The 16,414-nt window shown below is 28.1% G+C and overlaps 1 protein-coding gene across 1 annotated transcript in view; it reads right to left on the bottom strand.

The window, feature by feature from the left end:
• Nucleotides 1–16,414, bottom strand: part of LOC100212015 (fumarylacetoacetase) — a 61,001-nt gene that overhangs the window by 21,848 nt on the left and 22,739 nt on the right. The window contains exons 4-7 of the mRNA XM_065799410.1: nt 15,935–15,969; nt 870–919; nt 536–626; nt 304–401 (exon numbers count right to left, since the gene is read on the bottom strand). Of these exons, the coding sequence (XP_065655482.1) occupies nt 304–401; nt 536–626; nt 870–919; nt 15,935–15,969 (274 nt within the window). The remainder of the gene's footprint in view (nt 1–303; nt 402–535; nt 627–869; nt 920–15,934; nt 15,970–16,414) is intronic.

Consider the following 16,414-nt stretch of genomic DNA (forward strand, 5'->3'; position numbering starts at 1 on the left):
CATGATTTAAAATTAAATTCTGTTAACAAATTATTGTCATTATTGTCAGAAGTATTGTTTTAAAGTGATTAATGCAATAGTAATTAATGATACAAACAAACTTGGTAAGGAATGGAGGCTTTCACTCTCACCCTACCTCTAGACTAAAAGATTATTCTAGCTTAAAATAATTCTAAGAAATGGTAATAAATTTCTTTTTTACTGTAATTAAATCAGTAAATAACTTAGCAAAAAATAATAAAAATAGTAACAATAAGTCATAAGAAAACATTAAAAAAAGAAAAAGAAGATTAAACAGCCTACTTTCATCAGTGCTTGATTGACCACAGGGTCTTCTAATTGGAGTACCAGATACAACAACTGAGGAAGCTCTTCCATGGTAACCAACTGGCAAGTGTAGCCTAAAAAGAATGGATTAAAGACTTTCACAAAGTTAGAATTTTCACATTATTTGGAATTATTGATAAATATTTTAATCGTTAACAATTTTCGAACAATTTCAGAATAATAAAATAACATGTACAAAAAGTTATACCAATTTGGCATAAGGGCATTATCTTTTCCTCTAAACATGATTCCTACATTTGTTGCATGGTCTCGAGAAGAATAAAAGTCTGTGTAATCACCTAAAAATTACTGAACTTGGTTAAAATGTGATTAAAAATTTAAAAAGTTCTGTCAAGAAGAAAAAGTAATACAGTACAATCTCTTTAATTCATATTTCATTAATTTTAATAATAAAAATGTTAATACAAAATAGTTAATGTTGTGAAGCAATATTTTTATGTTTTAGTTAGTACTTCTAAACAGTTTATAAGTCAATTAAAAAAAGATACAAAATATGCAAACAAAACTATGTGTTAGCATACCAATTTTAGCAGGTAGATGCATTTTTACTTGACTTTGATGAACCAATGCTCTATAATTTGGAAAAATAAAGAATTTGTCCTTGTTGCACACAAAAAAAGGAAATTATGCTTTGTTCAAATTAATTTGTCTGAAGAGTTTTATATATAATATATATATATATATATATATTATATATATATATATATATATATATATATATATATATATATATATATATATATATATATATGTTACACAAAGTGTATATATATATATGTGTGTGTGTATATATATATCAGAAGTGTGCTGGAACCAGTATATGCCGGGTACCCGGTGGTAAAGACCAGGCCCGATACTGGGTACCTGGCACATAGTCCTTTAAAAAAAGTAAGAATAAAAAAAATTTAGACAACACTTTTTTGCTGTTTTTCATTTAAATTTCTTTCATGATTTTTTGTTTGTGACAAATGAAAAACATTATCAGCGTTCAAAATAATTAAAAAGTAGACGATTAAATAAATTTTCTGGCAATAATTGATCATAAACTTCATTTGAACAGAATTTAGATTTTGAAAAAACAGCTAAAAAATAATTTAAACCCCATAAAACTATGCAACATTTCTTTGTTTTTTGCAGCTGCAGCGCAGTGGTAGATTGCTCGCCTCGGAAACAATAAGGAGCGCAGCCCCTCTTGTTTCTGAGTAGGCACGTCCCTCCCTCTTCTTTTTTTGTGTAAATCTACTTTCATTTTTTTAAAGAAATTAACAATTTTTATAAGAAGTTTAGAAATTTTTTTTCGAAATGAGGTAATGTGCCCCCTACTTTGAAAATTGTGTCGTCAACCCTGCAAAAACCATTGATTTTTGATTCGAATTCCCAAACTTCATGAGAAAAAAAATTTGGTTAAAAAGCCATTGGTTTAAACATTTATTTATTGTAAACAATCATTTAGCAAAAACCTTATTTAAGGTTAACCTATGCAAAGTATTCAACTTTTATTCTTATATATCTTATGTATCTTTCTCTTGCGTTCTAAGCAATAAAAAAAAGCAATTACTTGTTTTTTTTTCTTTCTTTTTCTGTCTATTTCTTTCATATTCTCATATAATTTTGTTTTACTTTATGGTTTTTATGTCTGTATAAATCAGTTTCCTTTTTGCAACATTATCTGCTATCAATGCTTTGCAATATAATATAGCAAAAATATATTCGAAAATGTAATTTAAGTGAGACACATCTAGATTTAGTCCATAGGAATTATCAACTACTGAACTTTTCAAGAAATTTATTGGTTGAAGCACTATTTTTTATCTAGTTAATAATATTTCTATAAAATTTAAAGTAAAACAAAATTTGTTTTATTATTTTTACTATTCATAGTTACTATTCATAGATGTATATGTATACTTAAAGGTTGTCTGTTAAAAATATTTTTTAAGATACCCGGTGCCGGGTACATCAATAAAATGGCCAATTCCACGTACCCGGTAAAACTGCCAAATTACCAGGTCACTGGGTACCCGGCACATATCTAATATATATATATAATATATATATATATATATATATATATATATATATATATATATATATATATATATATATATATATATATATATATATATATATATAAAATATATACACACACACATATATATACACACACACATATATATGTATATATATAGATATATATGTGTGCGTGTGTGTATGTGTGTATATATATATATACATATGCTGCCATCCCCTTTAATGTGTTTTATATGATAAAAAACGCTAGTTTGAAAAATTTTATTAATTAAAAAAAAAATGCACTTTTACCAATTTTTTTGTAATAAGTTTTTTTATTATAATTATCACTTTCGAAATTTTCATGATTTTGCTTCATTTGACATAACATGATACACTTTAAAATATTTTTTTTTTGATAATATTAAGAACTCATTATATGTTCAAGGGTCTTGAGGGACCCTTAAAAATATTTTTTATTCAAAAATTTTTTAAAACCAATGTTTTTTTATTGTAAAAATACTTTAATTAAAAAAAGAAAAAAAATGTATTTAATTTTGTATAGTAATAATAGGTATTAATGCTGTTGTTATTATTATTATCATTTTTACCTACTTTTATATATTAATGTCATTAACATTAGATGTTTACTTCATATTAGTTTATTACAATTTATAGATGATTATGAACTGTAACAACTCTTTTCAGACATATATATATATTGATATTTTTTTAGAAATGTATAATATATTAATATTGTTACTGTATTTTGTAGTATTTAACCATGGATAAAAAAACACAACAAATATATGACATTGTTACTTGGCACCATTCCTAGGGATGACAATAAGAAAATTAAAGGTTCTGAATTGCCAACACAGATGCACTTCTTGTTATGTCTTTTATCAAATCTAAAAGATTTGCACTAGGATTAAACTTTATCTGAAGTTATAGATAATGTGCTCTTACACTATCAGAAGGCAAATATCTCAACTCTAGTAGGTAGAAACAATATTTATAGGGTAATCAAAGATTACTATGAAAAGGAATTCATTACTTTGATGAAACTGAAAGATTATAGAAGACGAGAAGATGAACCTAGGATAATTAAAATTTAAATCAGAATTGAATTTGACAATAAATATTTATAAGAACTCAGTTGTAAAGGATATGGTTGCTAAGAAAAAGGTGGTAACTAAAGTTGAACAAGATGCCATTGATGTTGATATCAAATTTATGAAAAGCATGTTCTGACCCTTACAAACTATGTCTTAATGCAAGGACAGCCCACCGGTATAGAACTGTCATTGTACCCAGGGCAAATGGACGTGTTGACATTTGTTAAAAAAAACTAACATCGCGTTTCTTTAAGCAAACGTTGGCATTCAATAGGCTGAGTTCAATAGGCTATACCTTTTGTTTTACCTACAATCAATATATTATACAAAAAATAGTAAAGAGCTACTTTTTACAGTTGGAATGTAGTGAACTTCCAACTAATAGTTTTAACTTACAACAATCATCATTTATTTACTATATTACTTTTCTAGATTCAAGTAACATTTCCCTTAACTGTCATTAGATGAACGAGCAAAATATTATTACTCTCAAATGATGTCTATAGAAGAAGAAAGCAAGCAAAAAATGGATAAATTTTTTTGTGAATCTTTTACACAATTATTTACACAAGGTGACTACAAAGAGCTGATTCAGCTTTGTCTGCTCATAATAACTAAGAGATCTGAACCAAAGAACTTTGAGATGCTCTTTCCTGGTGCCCTTCACAAAGCAAGGTGGATGAGTAAACTGTTTTAAAATTTGAAGATTGTGCTTCTGTTTGGACAGATCAAAAAATATTTCCTTAAAGTTGAAATTGTTACTAGCAACTAAATAAGAAAATTGGAACGATTTGTTGTGTTCACAGTTTTAGTTTATGTGCAGTGGTGGCTTGTTTGTCCTGTACCAGCTAGCACACCAATAAATGACTTGATTTTAGTCAGCAAACTTTGCTAAGCATGACTCAACTCTAGTTGAAAATGCTCACATATCAGAACACTTAGTACTTATCCGAGGAGTTAATTCAATTAGCTCTGTTCTTATCTATGATATGATCCATTCTTATCTTAAAAAACTTCTGTCACAAAGAGAGTTGGACTTTTTGAACATTGGGGGATATGGCAAGCTCAATCTTCCTCCTACAATAAAATATGATACTTTTCTAGTTGATCTTATTGGACTGGATTATTTCAGATTTTTTAGCATTTTTGGTATGCCCTATAAATTCCTCCATATTCCAGTGCATGATTGGATTAATAGAGAAGACTATTAAAACATGAAACTGGTTGTCGACAAACTTCAGGTGGTTAATGAGGCAGCAGAGTGTGGTGTGAAGGTCTGCCAAGACCTATCTATATGCCTGATGCTGACAACCAAAAGATAAGGAACATTTACTAAAGAGCAAATAATGATCCTAGAAAATTTTCTAATAAAATTATCGCTTAAAAAAATGATTATTTTAATAGCCAACCAATTTTTTCTTTAAGGAAGCAAATAGTTTTAAAAATTTTGATCAAAAGAAAACTTAATGAAGTAATTTTTTAATTGAAAATCCAGTTTTGTTATACCTATTATATTCTACTTTTATACTATATATGAGAAATTTAAATATAGTTGCTTCAGTTTTGTTCAATGTTGCACTGCCATTGACTATTTGTATATTATTTTGTATAAATGTATATATAATATCTATATATATATATATATATATATATATATATATATATATATATATATATATATATATATATATATATATATATATATATATATATATATATATATATATATATATATATATATATATATATATATATATATATATATATATATCTAGATGTAACTGAGGATGAGAAGCACTAAAGATGTTTTCCAAGTAGTAGAATCTTATAGACAACAGATTCCAAACCAACCAAATTTTGTACACAAAAAGAGAAATCATGGTTTCTAGTCCTGGATAATAAATAATTTTGTTTAGCACTATTATACTTTTTTCTTATTGTCTTGTACTTTATATATTTAGTAAAAGAAATTTAATAAAAGAAACTAGCTTTTTTTTTCTGAGCCCCACGAGGGAAAAAAAAGATTTTTGGGCTAAATTTCATATTTTTAATTTGCCGCTGTTGATTCAATTGTGGATGGAATCTTCAAAAAAAACTTTGTATGTGTCATTTTTATGCCTAAATACAATACCAAAATTATGAACAGCATCATACAAAAAGGTTGGGGCAACTGTCACACCCTTATATATACACACATATATATATATATATATATATATATATATATATATATATATATATATATATATATATATATATATATATATATATATATATATATATATATATATATATATATATATATGTACAGTATGCAAAAAAAATAATCGTACACTTAAAAAAAAATCATAATTTTCAAAATTGCATCAAAAACTGAGTTTTCCGTTCAAATATTTGGGGTTTTTTTTTTGATATCTTGATAAGTAATGTTTTAAGAATTTATTTCTGCATTAGTGAACAAATTGTCTTTCAAACCTATTGAATTTTACACAATGGATTTAATGATGCATAAAATTGAATGCAAAAAAAATAATCGTAGAGTTCAAAAATAATGTCAAATTCATCAAACTTCGTAGAGATTAGTATTGAGTGGGGCCTCCTTTAGACTTGATGACCTTAGCTAGACGATTTGGCATTGAGTTGACCAAATTTTGCGTCACTTCTGTTGTTATATTACCCCATGCGCTCAATATAGCTACTTTCAAGTCCTCTTTGCGTGTTAATGCACGATCGCCAATTATTCTGTCCAAAATATACCACAAATTTTCTATTGGATTTAAGTCCGGACTTTGAGATAGCCATTCCAAAACATTGATGCTATTTGTGTCAAAGTATATCTTTGTTTTCTTAGCGTATGCTTTGGATTGTTATCCTGCTGGAGTATGAAATCGTTTCCCATTCTCAATTTTTTAGCAGATGGTCGCAAGTTGGCTTTGAGAATTTCACAATACATTGAAGCATCCATTTAATCATCAATAATGTCAATTTCCCCACTCCTTTCCAACTCATACTACCCCAAACCATCACATTTCCTCCTCCATGCTTTACACCCTCTCACAAACAACTCAATTTATAAGCTTCTCCTTGTTTTCGCCACACCTTCTGGACTCCAGTCAATGAAACAAGGTTGTATTTTGACTCATCTGACCACAAAATATTTTTCCAATATGATATCGGCATTTTTTCGTACGTCTTTGCAAATTCCAATCGACATTTCATTTGTTTTGCAGTTAAAAAAGGTTTTTTTCGAACTACTCTACCTCTGTATACATGTTCTCTAATACGATTTCGGATTGTTTGAGGAGTCACTGTGATGTTGTGATCTTCTTGAACTTTTAAAGCTAATTTAACTGCTGAAACAAATCTTTTTTTTTTCACATTAATGATGATATTGCGATCAATTGCACTAGTGGTTTTGGGTTTTAGTCCTCTACCAGCCTCACTAGTAACGGTTCCAATCAGATCATGCTTCTTAATAATTGAGGACACTGTCGTAAAAGGAATTCCTATTTCTTTTTGTATCTGGCAGTAGGATTTTCCTTGATTTTTCAAATCGACAACAAGGCTCTGTTGATGGAAAGACAAATGTTTTTTTTTGACGCCATTTTGCTGAAATACTATTTAAATATATTTTATTTTATTTCTAGGACAAAAGTGTATTTAAAAAATTACTACTTTCAACTTTACTTACTAGTTTGATTGTTCAGTTCGCCTGATTTACTTTAAAATAACGACCTATTTTATTAGTGTACAATTATTTTTTTTGCAGTCAATTTTATGCATCATTAGATCAATTGCGCAAAATTTAATAGGTTTGAAAGACAGTTAGTTCACCAATGCAGAAATAAATTCTTAAAACGTTACTTAGTAAAATATCAAAAAAAAAATTCCAAATAATTTAACAGAAAACTCATTTTTCTGATCCAATCTTAAAAATTATGATTTTTTTTTAAGTGTACGATTATTTTTTTTGCATACTGTGTGTGTGTGTGTATATATATATATATATATATATATATATATATATATATATATATATATATATATATATATATATATATACATATATATATATATATATATATATATACATATATATATATATATGATATATATATATATATATATATATATATATATATATATATATATATATATATATATATATATATATACACACACACACACACACACACATATATATACAAACCTCAAAAATTAGGAAAAATGAGGTCGGCAATAATTTGCCGACCTCAACCTTTTAGAGATTGGCAGCAGATCGGCAAAACAAATTTGATACAATTTTTTGATACCGACCTCATTTCTATGTTTTATGGTCTTACCATAAAACATAGAAATGAGGTCAGTAATATTTTGCCAATCTCCAACACTTTGAGGTCAGCAGTTAGGTTGGCATTGCTGAATGCTCAACATACATATTTTTTGAGTATAATACTCAGTAAGCAACTTATCATACCCAATTTTGTTGAGTAGAATACTCAAAATACAATATAGTATAATACGCAATTTTGTTGAGTAGAATATGCAATATGCAATATCATTCTCAATATGCAACTCATCATATGTATTATTTTTGAGCCTAAAAATGCACAATTTTTTTGAGCATAAAATTTTGGCTTTGAAGAAATTTTTTTTTTAATTGAATTTCAAACAGAAAAACAAAAAGAATAAAATGAAAGAAAAATTAACTATAGTTTTTAATTGTAATAATTGCAACTCATAAACAAAACAATGATCAAGAAAATTATCTACAAACAAATAAAAAAAATATTTTTATTCAGCCAGTTTATTGAGTATGGCTAAGTTAATTTTTAAAAAAGCATGATTTATTAATGTTTTATCTGTCATGCTACCAGCTCTTTTTCAATTAACTACACAGCATATGCTAAAAAAGCGTTCAACATGTAAGGATGTCGATATAAGGATGGAGGATGTCGGTATTTTGTAAAACATAAGACATAAATTATAAATATACGGCAATTCTTTTCTTTTATCAAAATGCATTGTACTGAGTTTAGTTAGTGAAAGCATGGTTTCTTAAAATATTTGTAAAGTTATCTCTTTATTTGTCAGCTAAGTGCTCAATGCTGGTTCTGTCTTGTTGTATTCTACCTGATCCAATTCTGTGCTTTGATAAAACTGATCAAAGGTTTCATCGCCAGACACATTTTTTTGAGTGAAACTATTTTTAGCATTTGCAGTCAGATCATTTTTTTCACATTTTTTATTAAATTCAATCGCTAAGTTTACTAGTGAGCTTAGGTCTAAATTGAATGTGGCTTTAGCTATCGGTCTTTGATACCAGAGGTAAAGTTTAGAAACATTTAAAACTGCAGCAGCTGCATAAACAGTAGAGTTATGCTCATGATCAAACTAATTTTTTTAATTTTTTTCAACCATTCACAAAAAATTTTTCTGTCTTTTTTAGCCACGTCTTCATATTGCATTTCTAACAAATGTAAAATTGGTACCAAATCACGAATATGTACACAATTTCTCTGATTCAAAAATGTAAATTTATATGCTGGGAGCATCATTGACAAATAGAATTCAATCTCTGCTTGAGTAACTGGACATTTTACTGTTTCAAAACAATTTTTTTGACATGCTTTGTAAAAACAAATCAACATTAAAAAGTTTGATGATTAATTAGTTAAATTTTTGTTTCTTAATCTTTGTTTTTTTTTGTTGAAATATTCAAGCAATTTTAATTGTCTGATGAGTCTGTTAAGCAAATGAATAAAGCAATGACAAAACAGTTCTTAATCATTTGCTCAATCAATTGACCTCACAGTATTAGGTATAGAAATACTAAACTTGTAGTTTACACATGCAAATCAAGGGACTTTTCTGTTGCCAAGTTCAAAGTCTAATTGATCTATAATACTACAATCCCCAGTTTCATAATTTTCAGCATCATTATTTCTGGTAGCATCAACATCAGTGTCAATCTCATTAGATAGCTTGCTTAATTTAATATCATTTTGAATTGGATTTATTTCTTCAGTAAGCAATTCGTCTATTTCAGAATCAAATTTTCAGGTGAACCTTTCAGTTCCTGTTCATTCTTGTTGCTATCATCATTTTCCAACAAGTCTTACCAAAAATCTTCAATCCAATTACCAATTTCTATGTCAGAATTTAGCAATTAAGGAAAAGCTCTAAGAATAGCTTTACCTACATTGCTCACATAACTTTAGATTTATCGAAATCATATTGATTTAATATTTGTTCTGAAATTAATATAATATTTTCAGCATTACGTGGGCCATTCATTCATTGAAGACTAAGAACTATTAGTTTTTTACTGAAATCGGCAAAAGTAACCTGGCAACATAAGGCAAAGAAATCAGCCGTTTGACGGCTGTTTCAGATGTCAGCTATTAATGTAAGAGTTTTGGCTTTTCTAAGGTGGTCTGATTTTTTTTTTATCTTTTTAACTACTTTTGGAATAATATTATAGACAAAAAAACTTCTCACATGGTAAATGAATTTTATGGCTCTCTTTTTAGATGCAAGTTACCCTGCTCTTGGGTTACCATATTGGATGATATTACCTATTTAGATCCATGATATTGTCATTTAAGCATGAACCATCTTCGTTATTAAGACTTTTATCATCATAAGCCTTTTTCCAAGCAATAAAATCTTCTTTGCCGTTACTTGTGTTGAATTAAAATGCTTAAAAAAATTACCACTTTTACTAAGTGGCTGTTGTAATACTTTATAGCAATAAATGCAGGTAAACTGTAGTTTTTCTTTCCAGGCTTAAAATCGATTTTTGTTCAGCAATAAAAAAAGTTCAAAAATCTCTTGAGCATATAGTTTAAAACTTAATTTTGTTGATGAAGGATTGCTTAAGCTTTTGCAACAAATCACTTAAGGCGCTATTACATCTGTTAGAGATTATTTGTTTATTTACAGGCAGATTTTCTTTATTTTCTTCATTGCATATTATTTCTTTTTTTTTTTTAGAACTATTTACATTTGAGTCTAATCCTTTTTTTTCTTGGTATATCTCTCAGACATATCAAAGTAAAAAATCTAAAATAAAACTTTATATTAATCATTCAAACAATATCATTAAAATAAATTAGATTAAATTTATTGCGTATATAAATTGAAGCTAAGATTCAAATGGTTTATTTTAATTATTAACCTAAATATTAAATCAAAATTATATTATTTGCATACTATAAATAGAAAGATAAATATTTACATCTAATTAGCATTTTTTTTAAATCTAATTATTTTGGCTAATATACATCTATAATCTCGTAAAATTAACAAAATAAAATTACCAAATAAATTTTTAAAATAAAATTATGTATTTCTATGCAAAATTACAAAACGTAACTCAATTTAAACACATCAAGTCATTATTTCAAATACAAAGCTCTACATGCCTAATAGCAGCTTGAAAAACGTTATTCAAAGCACCCTCATAAATCATAGTTTAAAACATGGGGCATTCCACATCAAGTAGAACCACTTTTTGGTCAAATCCAACATCACCGACTCGGATTTTGATGAAAATTGTCTCACATGTTGGGCATATGGACAAAAGAAAAACATGTGAATTTTTTAGACTTAGGTCAACTATTTCCTGAGATATGACCTTTCAAAATTATGACCTTTTCACTTGACCTTGGTTACTTAAAATGCCATAACTTTTTTGCTATTATACTTAGGAAGTTGATTTTGATGGCAAACAGAAGCTCTTGCGCAGACAAACAACTATGTGTCTATACAAAAAAGTGATAAGTTCAATAGAAAAAAAGTTATTGGTCATTTGACCTTTGACCCTGGTCGATGGCAAAAGTCAAAGGTCATAATTTTTTATTGAAAATAGGCCCTCGGTTATATAATAGCTACCGTATTCCAAATATACTATAATTTGATGATACTTGGCCTATATATATATATTGTTGAAAAGTAACAAAAATGCCTTATTTAGCAGTTTTAACAACATGGCAGTACAGTACTGAATGCAGTATAAAATTTACACCATTACCATTGCAAAACATATTTGCTAATAATAAATTTAAAAAGCTATAATAGTTAATGATGATGAAAGTTAAGTGCTTTGATTGCTCCTTCAGACTCCTTAGAAGTAATGAAGTATGACCGACCAGTTGTAGTTTTGGGTTCGACTGCTAGCAAAAGATCATTCAAATAGGTAAAAATATCTGGAGGTAAAAATATCTGGAGGATCTCTGAAGGAGAAAAATTGACCTGGACCATGAGGGTGAAGGAAGTTCATGGTTACTTCTCTTTTTTCTGGATTGCTCTTCAACACACAACCTATCCACCAATGTTCATCACACTCTACAACCATGTAACCAGTAATAAAACTGAAGTTGAGCTGGCTAACATTCTGTGATGTAATTTTTTCAATTCTAGACACAGAACTGGAACTATAATCTTGTACTTGAAGTTCATTTGTGGATAATGGTTTAAAACAATGAAGTTTTTGGGTACCAGGAATCGTTTTAGCATTCAAAAATCTTTCCTTTAATATTGTGGATTCTATTTGCCAATCATTTGCAGTGAGGTATTCAAAGAAAATTCCATGGATATTTCCTTTAGCAAACGTATATAATTGATAAGTGGTCATTATTTAGTTATGGCATGGACGTTGTAAGCTTGCTTTTGCCGCTTCACATTTAACAGTTCCTCCAACTCCATCACAAGGGCCCTTACCATGACTTGTGGCAAAGAATTGCCATTCGGCTGGAATACCAAAGTCCTCTTGTGATAGCACAGATTTATTAAATTCTTTCAGTTTTTGTATTGTGCTGCACAGCCATCACTAAAATATGTTATTTTTAATACTTCAAATTTCACTTTTAAAAAAATAATTAGTTTACATTGAAAAAGATGAGCTGCAATTGTGTCAGGAGTGTTGCATTCTAAAAGCAGCGCATAACTTCCATGACATAAATTTTCTTCATATTTACAATAATAAATAAAAGGATGTAAAGTTGCTTGACTATTTGTCCAGAGATATCCCTGTGCTGCATCTTGTATGATAAATGCATAATTTTCTAAAAAATCACCAATAACCAGAAATTCTCCATCGGATAAATTGTTTTTCTTCCAGTCTAAATATTTTGCGTGCTCTTGAGCAATAAAATCATGTCTAGTAGGTGTTTTCAAGCTCCCTGAAAATCTTTCAATAAATTCATCAGTGGACTGAATAAAGGTTTGAAGCTGGAACCCATCTGTTACAGTCCACTGTTTATACTCAATTTCTTCAACTCCTTTAATTTTAAAGCAATCCTTTAGCATAGCAACTCCAGGGTAATTTTTACACTCGCCTAGAGGACATGCTGGCAAGAAAGGATTTCATTGGATTTTAGCCAAAGTATGTTTGTAGTTCTTAATAGGGGTTTCTAGTTCATCTTCTAGTTGTAAATCATCCATATTTGATCTATCATGAGCTTAACATTTTGATGAATGGTACATACACACATACAGTGAGTAACACTTGCTCCTCCAAAGACATATTCTTTTGGACGTAGCTCTGCAAACATCGAAAACCCAATTCTGATATTTGGATACTTTTCTGGAAATAATTGATAAATTTTCTTCTAATTGCTTAAAACTAATCTTTTCTGAATATGTTTTCTTTCCTCATTTTCCATAACAGATAGAAAATCTTTTTTTCCAGACATTACACAGCTAACAGTGTCAGAATAATAAAACTCTTTTACCATATCTTTGACATGTACAGGTAGTGATTTCTCTTTTTTTGGGTTAGGGGTTGATAAAACACCTTTGGTTATTAAAACTTCTTTTGATTAAAATACAAGTCGATGCAAATCTCTCAACACTTTTCAATTACTTGAAAAGTGTTGAGAGATTAGCGCCGACTTTTATTTTAAGCAAAAAATCGGAAAACTAATTGAGCAACAAATATTGTCTAAATCGTGATCTTTTCACTCTTTGTGTTGATTTATAATTATCCTGGAGCACTTTAACAATGTCATCAGCACATGCGTTGGAAGCTTTTTTTAGTTGCTTCATATTCACCATCCTCTGAAGTATCAATGGCAATAGCATCTGAATTAGGTAATAAAAGGTTTAACTTCCTTTTTACAAGTTTTTTAAGCTTTATATTTTTCTACGGAATATAAATTTTAAGAGTTCGTAACTTGCGTTCATCCAAGGGTGACTCTCCCAATAACGACAAGGATTTACTAAAAATTGAAATTTCTTCTTCCTGGCACTGATAATTTTCATCTCCCTTGTCACTACAAATATGTTGAGATCTGAATATGGCTTGAGATTCTGACTCTGTATTACAATTTGCAGAATTTTCATCATCACATAATCCTATTTCAGAGGGTAAGCCAGTGATCCTCTATTGGCAAGTATCACATAATTTTGCTCCAGCCATAAGTTTTGAGGAATATATAGCTACCTGCCGACTAGTAACTACTCTTAAGGTTTTATTTTTTTTTTCTCATGTGTTGGAAAGGATCATAACAATAGGCTTGTTTCTTCTTTAACTCTTTTACTTGCACTTAAAATGCCATTTTTAATTTAAACTTAATTTGAAAGTTGATAAAAATTTCTTCCTAAGTTGCCTTTTGACGACTAATTCAATGGAAATGAATTGATTATTTTAATATAAATATATATAGCTTTAAGCCTCATATAATTTAATACTGACTTAGTATGTATATATAGTACTAGTAATTAAATTACAATCTAGAAAATAGGCTATTTGAGGAGTGAACCTGCAAAACCAGACAAGTTCACTCCTAACATTTTACGTGTATTTAGTGTCCCAAGCATTGTGGGTATGTTCTACGCGTCTTCAAATAGGTCAGATGTGCATAATCAGACAGGACCTTGAGATAAAGCGTAATGAAAATCATTGTTTCTGCAGAAATCAATCTGCATATTTTTCATTTTTTATTTTTCTCATTTTCCCATAGTTTTTTCAGAGTGGACTTGTCTGGTTTTGCAGGTTCAATCCTCATTTACAGAAAATGACCTCAAAATACCGCATTTGTGAGACCAATATTAAATTTTTAAATATTAAATATTAAATTTTTAAAACCTACTTATACTTTAATATTAATCCCAACACTGTTTATGGGAATCCCAAAAAGATTTTTTTATGGGACATAAGAAAAAGCAATGTGTAAAAAAAAATTATGACCTTTGACCTTTGCCATCAACCAGGGTCAAAGGTCAAATGACCAATAACTTTTTTCTTTTGAACTTATCACTTTTTTGTATAGACACAAAGTTGTTCGTCTGTGCAAGAGCTTCTGTTTGCCACCAAAATTAACTTCCTAAGTATAATAGCAAAAAAGTTATGACATTTTAAATAACCAAGATCAAGTGAAAAGATCAAAACTTTGAAAGGAAATAATTGACCTAAATTAAACTATCTCAGGAAATAATTGACCTAAGTCAAAAAAATTTACATGTTTATCTTCTGTGCATATGCCCAGCATATGAGCCAATTTTCATCAAAATCCAAGTCAGTGATGTCGGATGGGTGGTTCCACATGCAATGCTAATTGCTCCCTAATGGCTTGAAGATGTGATTTTTAATACTCAAACCAAAAAAATTTGTTTTAAAAACATCGTAAGGAGATTAATGGTTGTTTTTTTGGTTATGAATTGAAACTTTTGAAAACTTTAACTGATTTTTTTAGTCTTTTTTTTCTTTTGAAGAAATATTATTTCTTCAAAAATATATATAATATATATATATATTATTATTATTATTATTATTATTATTATTATTATTATTATTATTATTATTTATTCAAACAAAAATTGAAAAATTACAAGTTTTTATAATTTAACAAAATTAGGTTAGATGTCACTCATATAGTTAAAAACTAGTCATTGGAGTGACACCTAAATAAAATAATTAAACAAACAAAAAAATTAACAGCAATAATAAATAAAAGCATGCGTAAATTAAACTAATTTAAAAAAAATAAGATAAAAAATAATAAATAATAAGACAAAAAAATATGAAACACTTAATAACAACAGCAAACAAAAATGAAAATAATTTGCAAAACAGCTCAATTAAAAACAAACTTTACACAAACGAAAAGGCAAAACACAAAAACTTATGTTATGTGTACACACTATTTTATCATACGTTCAAAGACTTCAGACAAACAACCATTTCGATTGTGATTTTGCAACCAGATATATACTCCAAATGATATCAACAAGACACTAAGTTTGTATGCACTAAAATGTGTAGACTTGGCGGTTGCAATGTTTTTATGTTTTAAAGAGCTTGTAATATGATCACAATCTTGCATGAAACTCTTATGTTAAAGTTATGTTAGATAAATTTATATGTTAGATAGAATTTTTAATTATATACACACACACAAGTTAATACTTATATATATATGTAATAAAAACATATATACAGAAAAAAAACTTACATTTCTCTCAGTGAATGATCGTTTTGTAAAATAACCTAAGTTTATACAAAATTTTAGTTAATTTCTAAAATAATAATAAAATAAACTAAGTAAAACTATTAAAATATATATCGTTATAATAAAGATACATCTAAGTGCATAAATAAATGTGTGTCAAAGTTTGCTGATGATTTGAGATTATGACTATTAAAAAAGAACTTTTTCCCCATAGCAGTAATCCAACATAGTACAATAGTATTTCATCCATTAACTCAAAAACCATTAAACAGTATTTCATTAATATTCAACAGTATTTAACATTTAGGGTGTTTTAACAGTATTTAACCTTCAGGATGTTAGATGGTCTTACGGCATTGTGCTATATGCAGTAGTTTTAACTGCTTATAAAATTGAAATTCCTATTAAAAAGTAACAACATTAACAACAAAATGTAAAAAAAATAAAATAAACAATATCTATAAAATTAATGTTTATTTATCA

This window comes from Hydra vulgaris, chromosome 06 (assembly GCF_038396675.1).
Source record: "Hydra vulgaris chromosome 06, alternate assembly HydraT2T_AEP".
In the NCBI taxonomy this organism is placed as follows: Eukaryota; Metazoa; Cnidaria; class Hydrozoa; order Anthoathecata; family Hydridae; genus Hydra; species Hydra vulgaris.